General features: G+C 33.5%; 2 protein-coding genes across 2 annotated transcripts; one reads left to right on the top strand and one right to left on the bottom strand.

Annotated features, from left to right (window-relative positions):
* Positions 1 to 17: 17 nt before the first annotated feature.
* LOC143079446 (cytosolic iron-sulfur assembly component 2B-like) lies at positions 18 to 8,778 on the top strand. Its single transcript, XM_076254787.1, has 5 exons — positions 18 to 192; positions 1,483 to 1,562; positions 2,532 to 2,657; positions 6,587 to 6,632; positions 8,193 to 8,778. The coding sequence occupies exons 1-5, from the start codon at positions 69 to 71 to the stop codon at positions 8,300 to 8,302; spliced, it is 486 nt and encodes a 161-aa protein (XP_076110902.1). The 5' UTR covers positions 18 to 68; the 3' UTR covers positions 8,303 to 8,778.
* A 398-nt stretch (positions 8,779 to 9,176) lies between these two features.
* LOC143079444 (ankyrin and armadillo repeat-containing protein-like) lies at positions 9,177 to 17,429 on the bottom strand. The gene is made up of 7 exons (XM_076254786.1): positions 17,360 to 17,429; positions 15,227 to 16,928; positions 14,439 to 14,683; positions 13,470 to 13,626; positions 12,305 to 12,452; positions 10,099 to 10,218; positions 9,177 to 9,748 (listed from the first exon to the last, which is right to left on the bottom strand). The coding sequence occupies exons 2-7, from the start codon at positions 16,818 to 16,820 to the stop codon at positions 9,469 to 9,471; spliced, it is 2,544 nt and encodes an 847-aa protein (XP_076110901.1). The 5' UTR covers positions 16,821 to 16,928; positions 17,360 to 17,429; the 3' UTR covers positions 9,177 to 9,468.
* Between the last annotated feature and the right edge of the window lie 8,933 nt (positions 17,430 to 26,362).

Raw genomic sequence — 26,362 nt, forward strand, 5'->3', positions numbered from 1 at the left:
TTCGAAACGGACGAACAGAGTTACTCCCCTTAATATATTTTCCGGATTAGCATGAAATTCACTTCAAAATGTCCCAAAATGATTTAGACAATGCAAATCCTACAATATACGAAGTTGGTTCTGAGAGACCGGTCTTACCAGAGGAAGAAGATGAAAGTGTTACAGACAAAATAGATACAAGAGAAGTTTTTGGTAAGATAAACTAAATAATACGACAGCTGACTAAATCAGAACCATGTCATGGGTACCACTTGCTAAAGCTGCAACTTTAGTAATCATTTAAATTAAAACTGTATTGCCAGGTCTGTCTTGTCACCCTTATAAAACACACAGGCACTCGTCTCAGAATTTTTTTTTCTAAAGGTATATAGGATTATTTTTTTTGAGACGAGTGCCTGTGCTTAAACATTGCATCATATTGACTAGTCCAAATAATTATGACGTCTTAAAAGGCCATTATAATTTTTTTTCTTTGACGCCTTACTTCGACATATTGCCTAACACATCAAAAACACTACCAAACCCTATCATGCCATTACAATACAAAATATCTCAATCATGTCAATATACCACTTTCTACTGCGAGTTGTGTCCTTCATTGGAAAAGATTGTCAATTGATTATGTGCACCTTTATGACATCATTTACCATATATAGGATCCCATGTATCTCTGCTCTATCTAAATCAAGCGTCTTTATAATTGTCATTTTGCCGCATAAACCGGAAATAAAGTTTGTTCCGTAATACTATTATCACAATTCCCTGAATACAGAATAAATTGTGCAATACATCAGCATATTTTTTTCAACCTCTTCCTCAACATATAATTTGGTAGGAAGTGACAATGCCCCTTAACTATCTAATGATATTCCAATTGCAAGCACTGAGATATTGTATCTATTGGGAGACATATAGGCTCATCATATGATTATCATGCTCCACAGATATATGGAAAGTTCACAATGGGAAAATGTAAATCATCTCTTTTGTTATACATTGTTGTAGTTTAGGTTTAAGTTTCACAACTATACACATTCAATATCATGATTATAGTCGCTAAAGCAATTGTAAAACCCATGAAATCAATCCATGACAGTTGATGCCTTTGAAAGCATAGAGATATATATTTATAAATTATTTTCTTGATCAACTTCTAATAGTTGACAATACTTCACCATTTGAATGGTTTAACACTAGTCATTTTTGAGGCCCTTTAAAGCTTGTCATTCATTGTGAGCGAAAGTTCTGTGTTGAAGACTGTTCTTTGACCTGTAATGGTTTACTTTTACAAATTGTGACTTGGATGGACAGTGATCTCATTGGCATTATACCACATCTTCTTATATCTATTCACATATTGAGCCAGGGGTCAAATTTCTAAGTCTTTATTTTTTATTTCTGATTGATACTTTAATCAATTATCTTTACCATAACTGTTACATAGCATATATATACCGTAGTTAAATAATATGTTTATTTCAGATTTGATCCGTGTTATAAATGACCCTGAACATCCACTGACATTAGAGGAATTGAATGTTGTTGAGCAAAGCAAAGTTATTGTAAGTATATTACTATCAACTCAATAAAAATGATTACTGAATACTGTAAATTCAGAAATTATTGCGATGATTTTATTATTGTGAAAAATGTGACAGGCAGTGGCGGATCCAGAACTTTTCCTAAGGGGGGCCCGCTGACTGACCTAAGAGGGGGCCCGCTCCAGTCATGCTTCAGTGATTTTCTATATAATCAACCAAATTTTTCCCACGAAAGGGGGGGCCCGGGCCCCCCAGGGCTCCCCTGGATCCGCCTATGACAGGGTTATAATAGCAATAATTTAAATTCGCATTTTGAAATTTTTCCTTAAATTAAACAGGATTTTTCTCAAAATCGCCAAAAAATAAAATCACATTTTAGTCTAAATTGACAAAAATTGCAATAATAAATGCATGCAATAATTACTGAATTTACAGTAGATGCTAGTTATGTCATTTATTTTAATCTTACAAGCATGATGTGATGTGTCTTCTGAGCTACACTGTTCATTATTTAACCTTTTATAAATAATCTGCTGTAAAAAAGACTCACCTTTAGTAAACAAATTTAAGAACAAAAAAGAAATATAGTGTATGGGCAATTGAATGTCTGTAACCCTCATTTGAATTCAAGAGATATCCAAAAGAAAATTAAAATCAGATGAAATAAAATCATAACTTCAAGATATATTTTCAAGAGACTGTTTTGAGTCTGCAAGTGGAAATAATAATTATAAATACATTACATCATTAATCATATTAATCACTGCTTTATATCCCATATTGGATGTTTTCAGACAAGTCACAGGAAAAATCTCAAAAGATCTAAGTGAAATATCTAACTTTATTCAAATTGATTAAATTGAGAATGGAAATGGAGAATATGTCATAGAGACAACAACCTGACCAAAGAGCAGACAACAGCCGAGAATAGAAGTTATACATTTCATTAGAATTATATGCACCATAATGTTATGTGGATTTTTCTTTCAGGTTGATGATGATGCTAACAAAGTGACGATAGAATTTACACCCACAATTCCACACTGTAGTATGGCAACATTGATTGGATTGTCTATTCGGGTCAAACTTCTACGATCTCTGCCACCAAGATTCAAGGTATCAAAAATGTAATATAAAGCCACAGAAAAACATCCTTAAAAATAAAAAACTTAATTTCAAAAAAGTTATTGGTAAGTTGAGGATTTTTATTGGAGCAAGCATTGCAAGACCTTACATAATGTTTTTATGAGTTGAATCCTTTTATCTTGTTATGTATCAATGATTTAGCTGATAGAAAAAGAAAAGTATCAGAAGTTTTTATTTGAAAATGACACATTTTGTGCTTTGAGTTCATTTGAATATATTGCTGCTCTCTTAAAAGATATTAAAGACAAAAATAAGGAAAAATATAAATAGCTAAACAGTTGTAGAAATGTCGACATGGCTAAAAAAAACAAAACAAAATGGTAAAATGCAAGTTTTATCAATAATTTTGGGAAAAAACAGCTATGAATGGAGAACATCTGACAGAGCAAAAATGAACAGAATGGGGAAATCTGGTATTGTCTAATTCTAACGTCAGACTGCCTCTTACTGGAGTTATTGCCCTTGCATGATAAATTTTACCAATTTTTGCATTTATGGCTAATATCTTGAAAACAATAAAATTTGGATGGAAACTTAAATAAACCAAAATGATCAGCAAGAAAAGATCTACAAATCAGTTTGCATGGCTAAAATCATCTGATGATTCCTTATAATTGGAATAATTGCCTTGTAATGATGATTTTTACAAGTAATTGCGTTTTTATACGACCGCAAAAATTTTTGCTGTCGTATATTGGGATCACTTCGTCGTTAGCGTTGTCCGAAGACGGATGGTTTCCGGATAATAACTTTAGTATAAGTAAACAGAAATCCATAAAATTTTGACACAATGTTTATAACCACAAAAGAAAGCTTAGGATTGATTTTTGGGGTTATGGTCCCTAAGGTTTAAGAATTAGGGGCTGAAAGGGGCCCAAAACAAGCATTTATCTAGTGTCAGTACAAAAAGTTGTGTATAAGTATTTCAATTGTTCTGAAATTGTACCACAATGTTTAATACCATAAGTAGAAGGTTGGGATATATTTTGTGGGTTATGGGGCAAACAGAAGAGGAATAAAGAGCCAAAAAGGGGCCAAAAACAAGCATTTTTGTAGTTTCAAGACAATAAATTGGAGTTATCTTTCTTTGTCCAGAATGGTTGTTGAATCACCTTAAACAAATGCTTATGAAATCTTCTTTGAAAATTGGAGTTATCTTTCTTTGTCCAGAATAGTAGTTGAATCATCTTAAATCAATGCTATATACAATATACAATGCAATATTCACTTTACTACCAACTGATAAATTAAAGCAGTCTTTACCATTCACTGATTACATGCACTTTGATTACCATTATGGGTTATGCCCCTTTACAAATGGAAAAATTGAATAATTTTTTAGTTTCTGTTCTCTACACTTAAGTTTGTCTCAACTAAATTTAATGAAATGTGTATATAATGCTTATTACCTCTAATAAAATTGAGAAAGGAAATGGGGAATGTGTCAAAGCGACAACAACCCGACCATAGAGCAGACAAAAGCCAAAGGCCACCAATGAGTCTTCAATGTAGCGAGAAACTCCCGCACCCAGAGGCTTCCTTCAGCTTGCCCTTTAAAAAATATGTATACTAGTTCAGTGATAATGGACGTCATACTAAACTCCGAATTATACACAAGAAACTAAAATTAAAAATCACAAGAAACTCAGTTTAAGTTCAATTTTTGGCAACTTCACTTTTAAAGTTCTTGAGTTATGTCCCTTTATAACGTTATATGCTAGCGGGGGCATCATCTGTCCCTTTGGACACATTCCCCATTAATTTTTTTAGAAGTTACTATTAATTAATATTAATTTTAACCATGACTGTATGACATTTTATATTTTAATATTTTATGATGTATTTAAATGAGTAGTTATTGTTGCAAACTCCATTAGAAATTTGAATTGAGATCTTTTTTTGGAATAAGGGAAAGGGGGAGGTGGAAAAAAAATTGGGGGGGTTCTCAGTTCAGGATTCGACCTCTGCGGTCGTTTAAAGCTGTGCCCTGCAGAGCATCTGGTTGTCATATCTGAAAAACAATGATCAATAGAATAATTGCAAAAACTATCAACAAGATTTTGTCAGATCATGTAATTATACGACCGCAAAATTTGAAAAATTTTTCGTCGTATATTGCTATCACGTTGGCGTCGTCGTCGTCGTCCGAATACTTTTAGTTTTCGCACTCTAACTTTAGTAAAAGTGAATGGAAATCTATGAAATTTTAACACAAGGTTTATGACCACAAAAGGAAAGTTGGTATTGATTTTGGGAGTTTTGGTCCCAACATTTTAGGAATTAGGGGCCAAAAAGGGCCCAAATAAGCATTTTCTTGGTTTTCGCACTATAACTTTAGTTTAAGTTAATAGAAATCTATGAAATTTTGACACAAGGTTTATGACCACAAAAGAACGGTTGGGATTGATTTTGGGAGTTTTGGTTTCAACAGTTTAGGAATTAGGGGCCAAAAAAGGGCCCAAATAAGCATTATTCTTGGTTTTCGCACAATAACTTTAGTTTAAGTAAATAGAAATCTATGAAATTTAAACACAAGGTTTATGACCATAAAAGGAAGGTTGGTATTGATTTTGGGAGTTTTGGTCCCAACAGAATAAGGGGCCCAAAGGGTCCAAAATTAAACTTTGTTTGATTTCATCAAAATTGAATAATTGGGGTTCTTTGATATACCAAATCTAACTGTCATGACTGTGTATGTAGATTCTTAACTTTTGGTCCCGTTTTCAAATTGGTCTACATTAAGGTCCAAAGGGTCCAAAATTAAACTTAGTTTGATTTTGACAAAAAATGAATCAGTTAGGTTCTTTGATATGCTGAATCTAAAAATGTACTTAGATTCTTGATTATTGGCCCAGTTTTCAAGTTGGTCCAAATCGGGGTCCAAAATTAAACTTTGTTTGATTTCATCAAAAATTGAATAAATGGGGTTCTTTGATATACCAAATCTAACTGTGTATGTAGATTCTTCATTTTTGGTCCTGTTTTCAAATTGGTCTACACTAAAGTCCAAAGGGTCCAAAATTAAACTTAGTCTGATTTTTAACAAAAATTGAAATCTTGGGGTTCTTTGATATGCTGAATCCAAAAATGTACTTTGATTTTTTATTATGGGCCCAGTTTTCAAGTTGGTCCAAATCAGGATCTAAAATTATTATATTAAGTATTGTGCAATAGCAAGTCTTTTCAATTGCACAGTATTGCGCATTGGCAAGAAATATCTAATTGCACAATATTGTGAAATAGCAAATTTTTTTTTAATTAGAGTTATCTTTCTTTGTCCAGAATAGTAAGCAAGAAATATCTAATTGCAAAGTATTGTGCAATAGCAAGATTTTTTTTTTAATTGGAGTTATCTTTCTTTGTCCAGAATCAACTTAAATCTTTGTTATATACAATATACAATGTATATTCACTTTTTACTACCAACTGATAAATTAAAATAATCTTTACCATTCAGTGATAACAAGCAGTTTTTTTACATCTTAATATTTTATGATGTATTTAAATGAGTAGTTATTGTTGCAAACTCCATTAGAAATTTTAATTGAGATTAGTTTTGGAATAAGGGAAAGGGGGATGTGATTAAAAAAAATGGGTTCAATTTTTCTCATTTGAAATTTCATAAATAAAAAAGAAAATTTCTTCAAACATTTTTTTGAGAGGATTAATATTCAACAGCATAGTGAATTGCTCTAAGAGAAAACAAAATTTTTAAGTTCATTAGAACACATTCATTCTGTGTCAGAAACCTATGCTGTGTCAACTATTTAATCACAATCCAAATTTAGAGCTGAATCCAGCTTGAATGTTGTGTCCATACTTGCCCCAACCGTTCAGGGTTCAACCTCTGCGGTCGTATAAAGCTACGCCCTGCGGAGCATCTGGTTTTTTAATTGCAGGTAGATGTTTCAATAACACCTGGAGCTCATGCATCGGAAGAAGCAGGTAACTTTGTTATAAAATGTTGATGTTAAAAATTTCTAATTTCAAATGTAAAGTACAGAGATAGGGTCACCAAGGAAATTCTAAGCATTCAGTTATTATTGTATAAATTTGTTTAATCCAGACTTGTTGCTGCTATTCACAAGATCTTGATATTTTGATGTGTTTGAAAAATAATGCATTAAAAGCGTTTGTCTGCTTTCATCTATTGCCAAACATTCTTAAACAAAATGAAACTTGTCACCAATATTACTGGAATCAGAAAAAAGTCAAATACCATTTTCTGTCTGGACATTTTGCTATCTACCATTTTCAAATGTAATTTCTGTGATCAAAGCTCTATATGTTTTAAAAGAAACAATAATTTGTCATCTATAATACAAATAAAATGTCTGCAGCTGGTTGTACGAACGTGTCATTAAGTCTTCATTAAGCCCTTACGATGCATTAGGCTAATGAAGACTTAATGACACATTAGGCTAATGACATGTTCGTACAACTTGCTGCAGTTGTTTAACTCTCTCTTTAAGTAATGAACTATTTGGGACCATTTCAATTTTGAAGTAAAAGGAACTCTCTAATAAAGTCAACAGTCCCATAACAGTATAAACTAGAGGCTTTAAAGAGCCTGTGTCGCTCACCTTTGTCTTTGTGCATATTAAACAAAGGACACAGATGGCTTCATGACAAAATTGTGTTTTGGTGATGGTGATATGTTTGTAGATATTCATTATTGGCCCACCCCTGTGACGCCATATTACTTTACTGATCACTGTTGCTGTTAACAATATATATATCTAATACACTTAGCCCAGTAGTTACAGAGAAAAAGATTTTGTAAAAATTTACCAAAATTTACCAAATTCATGAAAATTGTTAAAAAACAAATTGACTATAAGGGCAATAACTCCTTAAGGGGTCAATTGACCATTTTGCTCATCATGACTTATTTGTAAATCTTACTTTCTTGTACATTATTGCTGTTTACAGTTTATCTCTATCTATAATAATATTGGAGATAATAACCAAAAACAGCAAATTTCCTTAAAATTACCAATTCAGGGGTAGCAACCCAACAACCAGTTGTTCGATTCATCTGAAAATTTCAGGGCAGTTAGATCTTGACTTGATAAACAATTTTACCCCTGTCAGATATGCTCTAAATGCTTTGGTTTCAGATTTATAAGCCAAAATCTACATTTTACCCGTATGTTCTATTTTTAGCCATGGTGGCCATCTTGGTTGGCAGGCCGGGTCACTGGACACATTTTTAAAACTAAATACCCCAATGATGATTTTGGCAAAGTTTGGTTAAATTTGGCTCAGTAGTTTCAGAGGGGAAGATTTTTGTAAAAGTTAACAGACGACGACGGATGCAAAGTAATGAGTAAAGCTCACTTGGCCCTTCGGGCCAGATGAGCTAAAAATGAACGTCATCTTCCTTTGTTATGTAGATTTATAATCTATATAGTAAAGACTGTTTGTTGATCTTGGACCCACACTCATTTGAACCCCTGTCGATATAAGATGGTACTTTTACAATAATTGATTTTATATTTTCAGTAAACAAACAATTAGCAGACAAAGAAAGAGTAGCTGCAGCTTTGGAGAACAGTCATTTGATAGAAGTTGTTAATCAGTGTTTGGATGACCAGAAAAGAAAACTCGGATAGAGATTTACTTTCTAATTGATTCCAAATTCATGCATTTTCATCACTTTTCAGGCCCTGGGCTCAAAACTGTTTATAACTGTTGTTCAAGGACCATCTTTAATGCAGAATGGCTGAATGACTTTTGAATATAAATAATAACAATCAAAACAAATAGACACTTGATTTACAACTGGACAACTTGCATAATGTGTAAAAGCTTGAAGAAAGCCAAGGACTTTTAGTCATAGATAAAGTTTTAACACCTCCAATATAAGGCTGACTTTCTGTTTAATTGCTTGAAAAAATAATAGAAAACATAATCTTTACCAATGCCTTTTGTGATATACTTATATAATTCATATCTCCAATTGACCATTTCTTTATAGAAAAGAACTATAGTTTATCAGAATGTTACAAGTGTATGGCATTTTTTATTTTATTTGTATTTTACAATTGAAATTGAAAAGTTTACTATTATAGGAACGATTGCCCCTAAATTTCATATTATTTTACCCTTTTGTGATTTGGGAAAAATCTAAGATGACAGAGAGAAACAGTGAGCAAAAAAATTATAAGCAATACATATTCAACACAAAAAATAATTTAGTCATGAATTTTATTACCAAGTTGTGTCCATTGTTGATGATTCACAATACCAAGGTGAGCAACACAGATTCTTTAAAGCCTCTTGTTAATAACTGGCTTTTCTTATAAAAAAAGAAGATTTGGTATGATTGCCAATAAGACAACTCTCCACAAGAGACCAAAATGACACAGAAATTTTTAGACTGCTGCTTTGCATTACTAAATCTATCTTAGTACGGGAAGTATCACACTCACACATCATATTGTTGTTTCTTAATGGCAAGGACTTGTAAATTCAAAGCATATGAAACTTGTCAATAGACTGCACGAAGGGTGCCATTTTAATAAATAAAAACTTACAAAAAGTAAATGGCATCTAAGGCTATACATTGTATTAAATTTTATGCTTCTGAAATGTGTGTGTGTGTGTGAAGTTTTCAATTTTCAGTTGTGCATTTCAAAAACAGAAATTGTTTAATTCTCAACCTGTTTGCCCTTGGCTTAATATAAGCAGGTAAATATTTGTTAAAAATAAACATGTTATGAAAGCAATCTCATGTGAATAAGTTAATATGTATCAATTCAATCAAAATGAGGCAAAGTCAGGATTTTGTATCTGTAGAAGTTGATCGAAGTGAATCCACTAAATCCAAAGAGAGGTTACTGGACTTAAAAGATGCTTCAGTATGCAGGGTCCCTGTTATTGTTCCTTCTTCGTGTTGTTTGGACCCAGACCTAGAGGTTCTGTTCGTCAGGCGGCTTTCTTTCCCTGCCAGATATTGTGTTACTGGACTGGTATTGCTGGAATAATTAGTTTCATCGCTTGGTGTGATTGGTCCATTTCCTGGTGGGTTATAACCAATCAGATTTTGCTGATCTTCACTGGAAATATAAAAAAATACATGCCTAGTATAGGTAATAATTTTTGTGTCATTTGGACCTATGACCATTTTTATAATTGTCTTTATATTATAGTCTGACCATATTTTTCTAGAATCATGAAATATTTGCCACTGGATGTTTCTGTAACTTTTTTTAATGTCTTGTGTCATTTTATTTTCAAAAGTCAACCCATGTGCTGAATGTTGAGTTTCATACAACAGCCCTAGTCTTTTAGTTTTGTATTTACAAGAGAGCATTAACACAACTTATATCATTCTGACTGAACACCATTGAAATGAGAATTCTTAGTTATCATACTAAAAATTAAACAGTTACAACGTGTCACTTACTCAATAGGAGGCAGACCAACTTTTCTGTAATGTCTCCAACCTTCCAACATTGCTGGACTTATTTTACTTCTTTGGGTATAGTGTAGTAGAATTTTCATCATATATGGATTTGCTCTACATCTGTTAATATAAGTATATAGTTATAAATTAATTGTCACACGGAATATTTTTTGGCCGTTATAATTGTCACATACAGACGCATATAAACACAAAAATAGAATTGAGAATGCAAAGGGAAGTGTGTGAAAGAGACAACAACCCGACAAAAAAGCAGAAAACAACACATGGGTACCAATGGGTCTTCAACCCAGTGAGAAAACCCCGCTTTCAGCTGGCCCATAAACTATTTCAGCGAAATGAACACCACACTAACTTGAACTCAGAAACATATAAATGAAATCAAATTTTAAAAAGCCAACACAAGACTAACAAGGGCTACAAGAAATAGACTGTTGCATAAATTCGGCAGGGTTAGACATAATTTGTGATAGCTCAACAAATTAATGCAGAGACATATAATATGTATTATATGTCTCTGACAGATGTAAATAATTTTGTTTTGATTTGAATTTTAATTACATATAGATAATTTCTCATTCTATTTTCTACAGAGCATGTTAAAAAAAAAGGTGAAAAACAGACATTCATAACTAAACACACTCTCCTTTGCAATAAAAAGCCAAAAAGTGTACCTATAACTAAACCACCATGTAGGCCTAATTTTCTTTGATACCTGTTACAGTATTTGTCATTCGCCAGTATTGTCAAATGACAAGTCATACCTGTTGAGTATTTGTCATTAATCAATATGATTAAGTCATACCTGATGAGTATTTGTTGTTCATAGGGTGATTATTTATCGTTCACCAGTATGATAAAGTCATTCCTGTTGAATATGTGTCGTTCATCAGTAATATTAAGTCATACCTGTTGAATACGTGTCGTTCACCATTTTGATTAAGTCATACCTGTTAGGTATTTGTTGTTCGCCAGTATTATTAAGTCATTACCTGATGAGTATTTGTTGTTCATAGTATGATGAAGTCATGTCTGTTGAGTATTTGTTGTTTACAGTTTGATTAGGTCATACCTGATGAGTATTTGTTGTTCATCAGTATGAATAAGTCATACCTGATGAGTATTTGTTGTTCGTATGGTGAATAAGTCATACCTGTTGAGTATTTGTCGTTCATCAGTATGATTAAGTCATAAATGTTGATGATGAGGTTTAGTCGTTCACCAGTATGATTAAGTCTCACCTGATGAGTTTTTGTTGTTCAAAGTATGATTAAGTCAAAGCCTGTAGAGTAATCTGTCCTTCACCACTATAATTAAATGAATAGTCATATCTGATGAGTATTTGTCGTTCACCAGTATGATTAAGTCATACCTGTTGAGTTTGGTCGTGCACCAGTATGATTAAGTCATACCTGTTGAGTTTGGTCGTGCACCAGTATGATAAAGTCATACCTGATGAGTATTTGTCGTTAACCAGTATGATTAAGTCATACCTGATGATATCTAATGAGTATTTGTTGTTCACAGTATGATTAAATCATACCTGATGATATCTAATGAGTATTTGTTGTTCACAGTATGATTAGGTCATACCTGTTGAGTATTTGTCGTTTACCAGTATGATTAAGTCATACCTGATGAGTATTTGTTGTTAACCAGTATGATAAAGTCATACCTGGTGCGTATGTGTCGTTCTCTAGTTTAATTAAGTCATACCTGGTGCGTATGTGTCGTTCTCTAGTTTAATTAAGTCATACCTGATGAGAATTAGTCGTTCACAGTATAATTAAGTAATGTCTGTTGAGTATTTGTCGTTCACCAGTATGATTAAGTCATACCTGTTGAGTTTGGTCGTGCACCAGTATGATTAAGTCATACCTGTTGAGTTTGGTCGTGCACCAGTATGATAAAGTCATACCTGATGAGTATTTATCGTTGACCAGTATGATTAAGTCATACCTGATGATATCTAATGAGTATTTGTTGTTCACAGTATTATTAAATCATACCTGATGATATCTAATGAGTATTTGTTGTTTACAGTATGATTAGGTAATACCTGTTGAGTATTTGTCGTTTACCAGTATGATTAAGTCATACCTGATGAGAATTAGTCGTTCACAGTATAATTAAGTAATGCCTGTTGAGTATTTGTCGTATACCAGTATGATTAAATGAATATTCATACCTGTTGAGTATTTGTCGTTCGCCAGTATGATTAAATGACAAATAACCAAGTGCAATGGCTGCACATCCTCGGACCTGTTCAACGTTTTTGAGAAGTAAGTGACACAGATGGTCTACTGTGTCAATGGAGAGGAATGCAGACGGAATTCCTAAAATGAGAACAAAAATATCTAACATTCATTGATTATTGTTTTCAAATCGTTGATTAAGCGTTTAGTCTTAGATGCATGATTTTTTTTTTAAAGTTGTTTGTGGCTTTGAACTAGCTGTCAGATAACTGCGAGTACTTTCAGGTCTGTTTATAGTGTCTTTTTGTTGTCGGAATGTACAAGTATCCGGCCACGTCCACTTGTATTTTTGTCCATCTGATGAGTTAAGCCTTTTTCAACTGATTTTTATAGTTCGTTCTTATGTTGTACTGTTATACCACTGTTCTAGGTTAGGGGGAGGGTTGGGATCCCGCTAACATGTTTAACCCCGCCACATTATTTAGGTATGTGCCTGTACCAAGTCAAGAGCCTGTAATTCAGTGGTTGTCGTTTGTTTATGTGTTACATATTTGTTTTTCGTCCGTATTTATATTTAAATAAGGCCGTTAGTTTTCTCGTTTGAATTGTTTTACATTGTCATATCAGGGCCTTTTATAGCTGACTATGCGGTATGGGCTTTGCTCATTGTTGAAGGCCGTACGGTGACCTATAGTTGTTAATGTCTGTGTCCTTTTTGTCTCTTGTGGTCGGACAGTTGTCTCATTGGCAATCATACCACATCTTCTTTTTTATATTGACAATTTACGCAAAAAAGAAAATTTATTGGAGAAAACTATAGTTTGTATTAAAATGTCAGATACATGTATTACGTGTTACATGCTATTCAAAGATTACTTACCAATCTCACTTTAAAATCTGTTTAGGAAAAATGTTTATTCAGATTTGTAGTAACGTTCCCTTTGTTATGTATAAAGCAACGTTTTCATGGATGTACTGATTATGAATATGTATGCATTAGTCCTTCATATTTCTATCATTTTTATGCACAAAATATCTTTTTAAGATATGAAATTAATAAATTTAGCAGTCTAGTTTCATTTTTTGTGACGTGCAATATACCTCTTAATCATGGTGGTTTGCTTTTTTGTACGTTCTTTCTACTTCAAGTGTGCATACCTGCTCTTGTATGAGAAAGTCTGGCAATGCAATCGCAAGATAACGCTAAAATCTCATTGTCTGTTGAATCTTGAACGAGATCTATCAATAATTTTATTCCAGCAGCAGACGATAAAGCCTGTTCAGTGTCCGGTATGATTCTTGCTAAAACTACAACCTAGAAAATTTGAGAGGTCAAGTCAAATCAAATATAAGCTAGCGAACATTGAGATACATTACAAGAAACAAAAAATGAACAAATTAAAATATGAATGATCTGTATTTTGTAAATACCAATGTTACAATCAACTATATAAAATCAGTCGAAATATGTCAATAAACAAAAGAAACTAACCGTGAAACAAATTTTGTATTGCCAAATGGGCGCTTCTATAGAGACCGTGTTATACAAATTCAGAAAAACGAATATAATCGTTTGAACAATCCCAAACAAACGAAATTGTAAACCAAAATATGTTACTATGTCCTTGTACGTGTCCTTATAAGGCGTGTATACAGCATAATTTGTCCATAAAAGCTTTACTTTTGGCGTTTATGGAAATAGTGATAAACGGGTACTAAGTAATAATTTTGGAATTTCAAACTGGAGCAATATTATATTAGTTTATTAGCTACAAATGTATCCAAAATTAAAGATGTGGAACACATTTTATCACAATCATTTGGTAATCAATGCAATTAGTGTCTCCTCCATGACAGTCTTGAACATCAAAACTAAATATTAAATAGAAAACACTGCTAATGTTTAGTGTTAGGCTCAGGTTGTCTGTCATTATGCAACACAGTTTAATATAGAACCCTATGGGTAAAAACAGAACTCCTTTTGTCAGAAAACACTCTCAAACATCCTAACATACTATCCACATTGATCTGTGTCCACAATGGTATATATTAGTTTATAAAATTCATTATTTTATCATTACTTATAATGTTCAAATGCATAAAAATCTAAATATATGAATTACATACCTGAAATGCACCTAAACACCGGAATAATTCTGTCTCTGAGTGGAGGAATGGTCGGAAACTATTGAACCTAACTCCTCCTTGTTCTGCTATTTCTTTCTGTTCCGTCAGGTTGTTGTATGCAAATGTAGCGAGAGCTAAACCTGCTAGAAGTCGCACATTTGGATCGGCTGAGTACATAAGTTTGAGAATCCGGACATATGTGAATTCTGGGAACTTTTTTATTTCATCAAGCACGTGCTGGTTACCTATAGAATTGTAAAGTGCAAATGTTTTACGAACCGATTTTGGGATGTTATGAGATCTTTTTTATGTATTATTCTTTTATTTCAATATTTTTTTCATATTCTTTGGCATGATCCATCCGAGGCATCAAAAAACGGAAACGTTGAAAACAAAATTTTAAAATTAATTAAGTTTATGTTTGCCTGACCTAATTGAGATTAAGGATCAGTCGTTTAGTTTCTTTTTTAAAGTTAAATGTCCCAAAAGGTAAAACTAATTATCAAACAAAGCAATATTTAATTCACTTTCAAAATTAATGACACGGTAAAATCATTATCCGAAAAGCGTATACTTAGTACACTTTGAACACGTTATTCAAAATATAAAATTACCAAATTTACAATTGTGGGTGGATTGGCGCGGAAATTCTGTTATAAATCTATTAATATAGTGGTTGACTAGACTATAACCTTTTACAAACAGGAAAAAATATAACAATCTATGGCGATTTTGTTATCAATTAGAACATTCAATGAAGATGATTTTTTTCTCTTCATATAGCTTACCTAAAGATACAGCGGCGAGTGCAATAGCTGCCTCAATTTGTACGGTTTCATCTTCTGAAAGGACCATCAAAGCCATTAAATTTTTAATGGACCCCAGACGTAACAATGTATTCTGATTGTTTCGGTTTGGAACATATCCCACACCAAGACAAATAAATCGTAATGTCCGTATAACACTTAATACGATGTACACCTTTGAAGAGCTGAGAAGTTTCAGCAATGCTGGTATTCCGTGAGATTTGGCTATTTCTGTCTGGTAGTTTAAAGGACCTTGTGCTAAAATACACAAGCATTCTGATCCCATAAAATGTAGTTTGTCTGAAGATAAAGCATTTGCGAATTGTACTAATAAAAATGCTCCGATCTGTTCAGCAATGTATCTCTTTATATCGAAGTCTGACCCCGAAATAGCCCAAAGTGCAAGAGCCGTCTTTTCTTGGATAACAACAATGCGTGTTACTCGCAACATTTTCAGCATGTGTTCGTGAATGTTTTCCCCAACCATAGCCTTCTGTGTCGAATCATTCCCTATAGACAGTTTGTATATGGTGTCCACTGCAGACATTTGTATATCTTTACTACTTCTTATGTTTAATAGAGAGATAATATGAGGAACAATTCCAGCATTAATAAAATTATTTTGATTTGTTTCGTCGTTGTTTGCGATTTTTCCAACAACGTTACTTAGAGTTACTAAGAAGCTGTGTTCATGAAATTCTTCAAACAGAACTACTAATTGTGGAATGCAACCGTGCGACGTTCCTACTTGAGCTTGAATCTTTGTCTCTGATTCTGCAAGGTTACCAAGACAATGCACTGCTGGGATCAATACTTCATAGTCATGGATATCTTGAAGAACTTTAACTAAAGCCGGAATACCATTGTTTTGACTTATTTGCAATGCGTAGGTTTGATTCGTTGCAAGCGAATCAAGAATTTCTGCGGACAATTGTATAACATAGTGATTGGTTGACTTCAGAAGGGTTATAAATGCGATAATCCCGCCACTTGACGAAATTTGTTCTTGAACTTCTAGTCTTTCTATCAGATTCAGAAGTGTCTGAAATGCTGGAATCTTTGCTTCATCACTTAACGAACTTCTAGCAACACGAACAATTACATTTACACCGCCTTTGTTGTAAAACTGTTCCCATGAAGGATTTATTTTATTATTTTCCAAACGATCAGTTAGTACCCGAAGACATTTTCCCGCTGCTTCAGCCTCTTCTTCGCTCTCGGAATCGAAAAACCGGATCAAATTTTTCCACACTGGAATCATCGGATTATCGATTTCAATAAGATATTTAAGCATTTCTATGTATATCTTCAATGCACATATTTCCACAGCTCCGTGATTTTGTGCGTTTATAACATCCGTACGTGCACCACTTTCAAGTAGATATTTCACTGCTTTCATTTTATTCCCATCAACAGCGCACAAAAACGGTGTCATCAGCTTATCATCTTTTGTTTCCAGTTCTAATAAATCCCTGTTTTCATTCAAATTGAAGTCCACTTCCAGTATATAGCCTCCATGAGCTGCTCTGTGGATCTGATTCCAACCCTGTGAGTCAAATTCTTCAACTTCTGCCATTTTAATTTGCTATATAGCTTGTCTACCAAATAACTGATTTTAATGGATAATTACATGCTCACTACATCTCCGTCAAACTCGAACGATATTTTACAAGCATAGAACCAGCTACAATGGAGAAAACCCAAGACATTAAAACTATACTGAATTTCTTCAATACTGTAACAAATTACCAAAGGACTCGAACGAGAGTCAACTTCATGTTATTATCCATGGTGTATGTATTTAGGGTCCTACTGTAGGATCATACTGTAAGGCGAAATTCAAACCTGGCTTGTAAACTAAGATAAGGCAGTACCAATTTACAATTTATTTTATATATTTACATTTTCTAGTTGTGTATAGTTTTCACTGAAACACCCTGCTTATCATATAATAATCAAAACGAAGCTACCAAAGTTACTGGATTTATAGCAGAAACAGATAAATGTAATAAGTTTCATTGCGAATGATACAACTATCCACCAAAATCTGTTTTACGTTAAATATTGATGATAATGGATTTAAAATAAAAATATAAAATTTTAGTTTATACTCACAAAAGCATATAGAAGTAAACAATGAAAGTGTTTAAAGAAACTATTACCAAGCGTATATGTCACGGTGTTCTGTTCCACGACTTTAGGTTTCATGTCTCTGATTACAATCGGAACGGTTGCCATGTCGCGGTTTACATGTAGTTGATCACATTTCAGCAAACATGACTATATATAGTAGAATTTGAAATTCTAAAGTATACTCCTAATTCATTCTTAGTGTACACTCTCAATACCTTTTCCCATACGTTTAATACCGTACTAAAATATTCTGTCCATTTTTTTATTTTTTGAGGCGGATGAATTTTTCACGAAAATTACTCTTGTCGGATGAAATAAGTTATTATAACGGATTTGAAAGAAACGATCATGTGCGTGATATTTTCCGACGAAAATTTTAAGCATTCACAACAAAATAACCACTTAATTAATATCTACCAGATTATTTATAACCACAACACGCAAACAATATAGGTAAAGCTTTGTTTGAATAGTGTGATTTTAATTGATTTCTTCTATATCTAATATGCAAAATGTTTAGCTTAGTTTAAACATATTTATTTATAGTGGATTTTGAAACAAGTTTTGGAATTTGCAACTTATATATATCAATTACCACGTTGCGGGTGTGAGTGCTGCCTTGTAGCGGCATTAGCCTGCACTTTTTCGAAATCTACAATGTTTAGCTTAAGACTTATTAAGCGAACTATTTATATATATATATATACATCTTCATGCCTTATATATCATGTACTGTAGTACGCCGCTAGATTAAAACTGACGAGGAAAGGTAACACACGGCCAGCGAAAGCTCTTTTTTTGAGAGCCCAGGTGGTCGTGTGGTCTAGCGGGACGGCTGCAGTGCAGGCGATTTGGTGTCACGATATCACAGTAGCATGGGTTCGAATCCCGGCGAGGGAAGAACCAAAAATTTGCGAAAGCAAATTTACAGATCTAACATTGTTGGGTTGATGTTTAGACGAGTGGTATATACATTATGTACACAGCCATGTATCACCATCATTGATGGATACATCTGTTGTAGTGTTGTCACTGACTCAGACGTACTTATAAATATATATATATATATAAGAAGATATGGTATGATTGCAAATGAGACAACTGTCTACAAGAGACCAAAATGACATAGACATATGCGCAGTTTCAATGCGTTTTCTATATAGCTAATTTCGAATAGTGGTGTCATAACTACTGTACCTTTAACTTTAACTTTCATTCCAGATGCAATATATTTCTCCTCTAGATCTTCACGAAGACTTGTATTCCAGTCTGACTGAGGAATTTGGTATTAGATCGCGTTTTTCTTGGAGTGTTTAGGACGTCCTTACACTAAATCCGTTGGATGTGTACTGATCAAGATCCAAGATGTTTGTGAAAATGTGGTTTATTTTTAAAATTCGGCTTTAAACTTGCTTTCAGTATCTGCTATTATAGTAAGTCTTAGATTTGTAACTTGTGTCTTTTGTTTTTTTGTTGGTTATTTCTGTACTTTGTACCAATCTCATTGGTTTAAATGGTTCACATTTATTCTACGGCTAGTAATACTCACATGGTAAACGAATAAACGAATAAATACTTTATTGCAGTAGTTACGTGCAATGGCAAATTTTAGGAACACAAACATAATTCATAATTTTACAACCAATGATTTAGATTTTGTTTGACACATATACCATAATTCCACATATTTTGGCCGCGAACAGTATAATATTCTGGTAAATACTGCAAACTTACAAATCTATAGCGACACACCTTAATCTGCGTTCTCTTGGTATATGCAGAGACATATATGTGTATATATGTCTCTGGTATATGGGAACAAAAAGTGTGGACACAGATTAGTGCGGATAATTATAATTTGTTAAGTGTCAGGTTGTTTAAGTCCAGGTATATTAGGACGTTATACTGTAATTGGCATGAACTAGTTTACTCTTTGAAAGTATAGTCCCCTACATGTATTCCCCTTTAGAGCAATTCTAACGTTCTTCTTTTTTGGCAGAAATTAAATTTGTCGATTGAACCGTTATTATTAAAAAGAAGATGTGGTATGATTGCCAATGAGACAACTTTTATCTCCACAAGAGACAAAAAAAGACACAGAAATTAACAACTATAGGTCACCGTCCAGCTTTCAACAATGAGCAAAGCCCATACCGCATAGTCAGTTATAAAAGGCCCTGAAATGACAATGTAAAACAATTCAAAGGAGAAAACTAGCGGCCTTATTTATCAGGGGCGTAGCTAGGTATTCGGTCAACTGTAGGCACCAGTCGACAGGGGGTCAGGGGGGCGTTTAAGGCCCCAGGAGGTCCAGGGCAAAGCCCTGGTAGGAGGTTCAGGCCCGACGGAAAACAGTTTTCAGCGTTTTAGCTGCAAAATTTTATGTACAAAAATATTAAATTTACTGGTTATTTAATTATGAAAATTATAATATACATGATGAAAAAATCGAAGAATTATGAATAATTTACGATAACATTTGGCTGGTAAATTAAATAACGCAGTACAATCGGAAATATAAAAAAAAATATTCACAATATGCATTGCTAAGCGTAGATCAGCGTATCCCTTTAATTAAGCAGTACACCCTGGTTGGTATTTTCATATCTATTCCGTTTTGACTGATATATACGTTTAGCTTAATTAATAGTACATATTGACAATCCTTCATTAAAAAAAATAAGCACCTAAACACTGATATTGCTATATAATAAAACTCCTTTTTGGCTAGATATCAACCATCTATCTTTTGATTCTTAAACCTTCACCCAAGCCACACAAACACATACACATATAGTCGATGCCTAATGTAAAAGTTCTGTCTGTTCATACTATCGTAACACAATTCAAGAAATTCCTATGTCTTTATATCCTCTACTGTAAAATCCCTACCTGCTAAGGAATTTGAATAATTGTGGTCATTACACGCAGAATTACTCTAAATTACTGGAAGCTAGTTGATTGATTGATTTTCAAACATCCAGTGTCAAATATTTTTGCAAGTTCAGGACAAAAAAAATAAAATAAATACAACAGGAGCTAGGTCCTGTAACAGGTGTCATACAGGACGAAGGTCTGGAAATTTTGAAAATGCCATACATAAGAAAATGATGGATTATTGGATAGGAGCAGAAATTTTGCCTTTCAGTAGACCAACAACGAACTCCTTAAAGAGTGGCATTCTCTCTACAGCTAGGCATCGGATTTAATGTCCCCATTCTGACCAGACGTGACTGTGTATTTATACATCCTGCACAGCCAAACGGACGACCAACATTGACAAGGGTTTTATTGTAGGTCGGGTGAAGACAAAGTGGAAAGCTAGTTGAAAACTAACAACAACTAATTAAAAAATATCACGTGTCCAAGTTGAGGTTCATTTAAGTTTTTGATGACAGAAGTGAAATGATCTGAACCAAAGTTCTAGTTTATAGTTTCTGACTATATAAGGTAATAAAATCATATAAAACATTCAATTCTATCCAATATTCCATTCACTAAGGACGAGAGACTAGTGTACACATGACATTCGATAATTAAAGAGTTTTGACAACTTCACTGGCGTTCATCTACAGATAACGTTGTTTATTATTTTTTTAACCAAAAAATATTTGTGAAAAAAATATGTGTAGGCACGTGCCTAAAGTGCCTAACGGCAGCTACGCCACTGTTTATATATAAGAAATAAACAAAAAAAGACAAATATGTAACACATAAACAAACGACAACCACTGAATTACAGGCTCCTGACTTGGGACAGGCACATACATAAAGAATGAGGCAGAGTTAAACATGTAAGCGGGATCCCAACCCTCCCCTAACTTGGGACAGTGGTTTGTATATTAAGCGTTGTGTGCATCACCCTAACTATCGAGATTGGGTAAATGGAAGAATCCACAAGTAACTTTGTAAGAATCTGTTTCTCTAATGATTAAAACATTTTTTTCTTATTTGCTAAACTAAAATACCCTTCGAGTGCCTTAAACTTCCACAAAGTAGCATAGTTTGATTCATACAGTGTGCTGATAAAGGTTATGACCCTTAAATTCATCCAATCATCTTCTGAGACCACTGGCAACCTCACGTTGATTATTTCTTTTATACAATGGGTTCGGAAAGAGATAAGTTCCATAGAATTGGAGAAAAGTGAACAAAGAATTGCTTTTCAGATAAAATAAAGGAGTAGGTCCGGTAAAGGCCGATTTTGGCCTCAAATTTCAGGTTCATCTGATGAAATATTTTGAACACTTCTAAAACACTTAAGTGTCTACTTAAGTCGAATCAATAAGTATGTGTGAAAGATTTTAACTGATGTAGTCACTATATATATGGCTAAAACGCTCCAATATGTGTGAAAAATTTTAACTGATTTAGTCACTAAAAACGCTCCAACTCAAGCCTTTTAAATATGAAAAATCTATCACATATGCCATAATATGTCACTTTCAGATGGTTTTCAGGGCCGTAAATTGCCTGCCCTGTAAGGGGAGGCAGTTTATTATCGCCGAGCGGAGCGAGGCAAAAAAAATTTGGACCCATTCCATGCAGAAAAGGATATTTTTCGGGCCTTTTCCTTGTATGCAATGTACCTCCCAAGAATACACGACTTGTTAATTTTTTGTTACATTTCAATAAATATGCGCCTGGAATATATTACAAATTATAGTTATAAACCAGAGTTAGATTACGTGTACCGGTAGAGTAAGATTGTTTTCGCTTTATCCTGCTTTATGACTCTTTACAAGATATTTTTACTTAAGTTTAGGGAAAATTTTTCAAAGACTTAAAATGAGAACCCCCTGAAGTTGGTCATTTTTGTGGTTTATCCGGCTTATTTGGCTGTCCAAATCGAATTAATATTGACTTCGTTTCAAAGATACAATTTCAAACCTTAAAATGAAAATGCATACTCAATAATTCATAATTTTATCTATCAAGTTCAAATTATTAAAACGTAACAATGTTTGTATACACCAAATTTTTTCTGACTGGACGAATGTCATCTTCTTAGCACTTCTATGCATTCAATATTGCCAACATTGTCACTTCTATGTATGCAGATGTAATAGTATTTGGTGGGAAAATTTTATGTGTGCAAAGGAGTTAAGTTGGGTACCGACCGTTCAGATTCAAATATTGAACACACCTGCATGAAATTATGATTAACCACCTTGTTGTTTTAACTAACAACCAGTGCTATAAAAAATATGCATGATCTTATAAAAAAGAAGATGGGGTATGATTGCCAATGAGACAACTATCCACAAAGACCAAAACGACACAGACATTAACAACTATAGGTCACCGTACGGCTTTCAACAATGAGCAATGCCCACACCGCATAGTCAGATATAAAAGGCCCCGATAAGACAATGTAAAACAATTCAAACGAGAACACTAACCGGGCCTTATTTATGTAAAAACAAGAGTGCACACACTGAAATGTCTCGCCTTCTTTACTAATCATTGATATTATGTTGATACTCCTAAATATAAAGCTTTATTACGACTGTCACATAAACTTAACATGAACCATGAAAATGAGGTCAAGGTCAGTTGAACCATATGCCAGGCAGACATGTACAGCTAACAATGCTTCCATACAACAAACATGACAAATATAGTTGACCTATTGTTTATAGTTTAAGAAAATAGACCAAAACACAAAAACTTAACACTGAGCAATGAACCGTGAAAACCAGGTCAAGGTCAAATAAAACCTGCACAACTGACATATAGATCATAAAATATTTCCATACACCAAATATAGTTGACCTATGACATACAGTATTAGATAAAAAGACCAAAACTCAAAAACTTAACTTTGACCACTGAACCATGAAAATGAGGTCAAGGTCAGATGAAATCTGCCCGCTAGACATGTACACCTTACAATCATTCCATACAACAAATATAGTAAACCTATTGCATAAAGTATGAGAAAAACAGACCAGAACACAAAAAACTTAACTATAACCACTGAACCATGAAAATGAGGTCAAGGTCAGATGACACCTGCCAGTTGGACATGTACACCTTACAGTCCTTCCATACACCGAATATACTAGACCTATTGCTTATAGTATCTGAGATATGGACTTGACCACCAAAACTTAACCTTGTTCACTGATCCATGAAATGAGGTCGAGATCAAGTGAAAACTGTCTGACGGGCATGAGGACCTTGCAAGGTACGCACATACTAAATATAGTTATCCTATTACTTACAGTAAAAGAGAATTTAACATTACAAAAAATCTGAACTTTTTTCAAGTGGTCACTGAACCATGAAAATGAGGTCAAGGACAATGGACATGTGACTGACGGAAACTTCGTAACATGAGGCATTTATATACAAAATATGAAGCATCCAGGTCTTCCACCTTCTAAAATATATAGCTTTTAAGAAGTGAGCTAACACCGCCGCCGCCGCCGGATCACTATCCCTATGTCGAGCTTTCTGCAACAAAAGTTGCAGGCTCGACAAAAACTTTAACCACAGTGTGAATGTAATATTTCCTGGCAGAAAAACTAAGTCCATTTATGAGTAAAATACGGGAAAAATGGAATTTTATTTTTACAAAATTTACTTCTGGATACTATCTTTTGATCATCAACAAACTTCTGTCCAAGTTTGGTAGAAATTCAGGATAGTTTGAGAAAGTTATTAAAATTTCAAAAACTTTAACCACAGAGTGAATATTTGTGGACGCCGCCACCGCCGACGGAATGTAGGATCGCTTAGTCTCGCTTTTTCGACTTAAGTCGAAGGCTCGACAATAAGTGAATGAATTTTATATTTTATATTTATTACAAACACCAGTCCTATACCTTCAATTTTAGTCCTTATAAATTAGATATTGCATGCTTTAGATATATAAAGAATTGACATATTAATTGTTTCAACAGTTTTAAATCCTGATATTATTGTCGAGCCTTCGACTTTAGTCGAAAAAGCGAGACTAAGCAATCCTACATTCCATCGGCGGTGGCGGTGTCCACAAATATTCACTCTGTGGTTAAAGTTTTTGAAATTTTAATAACTTTCTCAAACTATCCTGAATTTCTACCAAACTTGGACAGAAGCTTGTTTATGATCATAAGAAAGTATCCAGAAGTAAATTTTGTAAAAATAAAATTCCATTTTTTCCGTATTTTACTTATAAATGGACTTAGTTTTTCTGCGAGGAAACATTACATTCACAGTCTTCATGACGAACTTTTAAATCTACAGGCCCGGAGCTCAATTTTTGAAATTTTTTAGTTAGTTTCTGTTGGCCTGTAGATATGATTTTTACAGGCCCGAGAGCAATTTTACTAGCCTGGGCTGCCTGGGCTGCCACTCAGCGTGAAGACTGCATTCACTCTGTGGTTAAAGTTTTTAAAATTTTAATAACTTTCATAAACTATCCTTGATTTGTACCAAACTTGGACAGAAGCTTGTTTATGATCATAAGATAGTATCAAGAAGAAAATTTTGTAAAAATAAATTTCCACTTTTCCGTATTTTACTTATAAATGGACTTAGTTTTTCTGCGAGGAAACATTACATTCACTCTGTGGTTAAAATTTTTAAAATTTTAATAACTTTCATAAACTATCCTTGATTTGTACCAAACTTGGACAGAAGCTTGTTTATGATCATAAGATAGTATCAAGAAGAAAATTTTGTAAAAATAAATTTCCACTTTTCCGTATTTTACTTATAAATGGACTTAGTTTTTCTGCAAGGAAACATTACATTCACTCTGTGGTTAAAGTTTTTAAAATTTTAATAACTTTCATAAACTATCCTCGATTTGTACCAAACTTGGACAGAAGCTTGTTTATGATCACAAGATAGTATCAAGAAGAAAATTTTGTTAAAAAAAAATTCACTTTTTCCGTATTTTACTTATAAATGGACTTAGTTTTTCTTCCAGTTAACATTACATACAGTCTGCAGTTAAAGTTTATAAAACATTTATTAGATTCATAAACTATCCTGGATTTTTTACCAAACTTGGAAGCTTCTTTCAATCAAAAGACAGTATCGAGAGGGAAATTTTTATTGATGTTTTTCCTCATTTTTGTTGAGTCTGCAATTAACAGCAAAAGTAGGCGAGACACTGGGTTCCGTGGAACCCTTACGAATTATTTTTATTGAAAATAGTTTATAAACATATTTATTTATATTTATTTTAGTTAAAATGGTACAGATTTGTTGGTAAAATGTTGTCTTTTTTTGAGAAGAAAGTTAAATGAACACTCAGACAACACAACCTATACACAGCCTGACAACTTATTGTATTATTCTTTCCACGGTGCAAGTGGACAAACACATTTTGGCAGAATAATTTTAACAAACATTTTCACAACAAAAAAATTTAATTTTAATTTCTTTTTATAGTTTACTTGCATACTTACAATGAACTTTCACTTTCACTTTCAGTTGCTATTTATAACGTTACTTACCATAGTACCATTGTGACGTTTAAATTTTTACATCCCGATTTTGTACTTCAGCAAGATTTTATGTATTGTTTTTATCCTGATGACAGTGCCCTAGGCACTGAAACATGTAGATCAATAAATTTCTGCAGCAGTCCCTAAAGTGTTGTTGTTATAAGACTCTATATTTATCTATAGTGGATTGGGAAACAAGTTTTGCACCTTATATTAATCACTTTCCACTTTGCGGGTGAGAATGCTGCCTTGTAGCGGCATTAGCCTGCCCTTTTTCGAAATCATCGACTATCATCGTTTCCTCAAGACCATACTCGCAAATGATGTCAGTCCCTGAAATTTTCATCCCGGAACGAGAATCGAACCAGAAACCTTTGTGATAGTCCAATGCACTAACCACTACACCACGGCTTTTGAAAATGCATATATAACCAAAATTTGACCAACATTTTTGTCATTTTTATAGCTGCTGTGACCTTGATCTTTGACCTCAAAACCAATAGGGTCTCTGTAATTATATGTTCTTGTCCTTTTCTTCTAT

Source organism: Mytilus galloprovincialis, chromosome 6, assembly GCF_965363235.1.
Source record: "Mytilus galloprovincialis chromosome 6, xbMytGall1.hap1.1, whole genome shotgun sequence".
In the NCBI taxonomy this organism is placed as follows: Eukaryota; Metazoa; Mollusca; class Bivalvia; order Mytilida; family Mytilidae; genus Mytilus; species Mytilus galloprovincialis.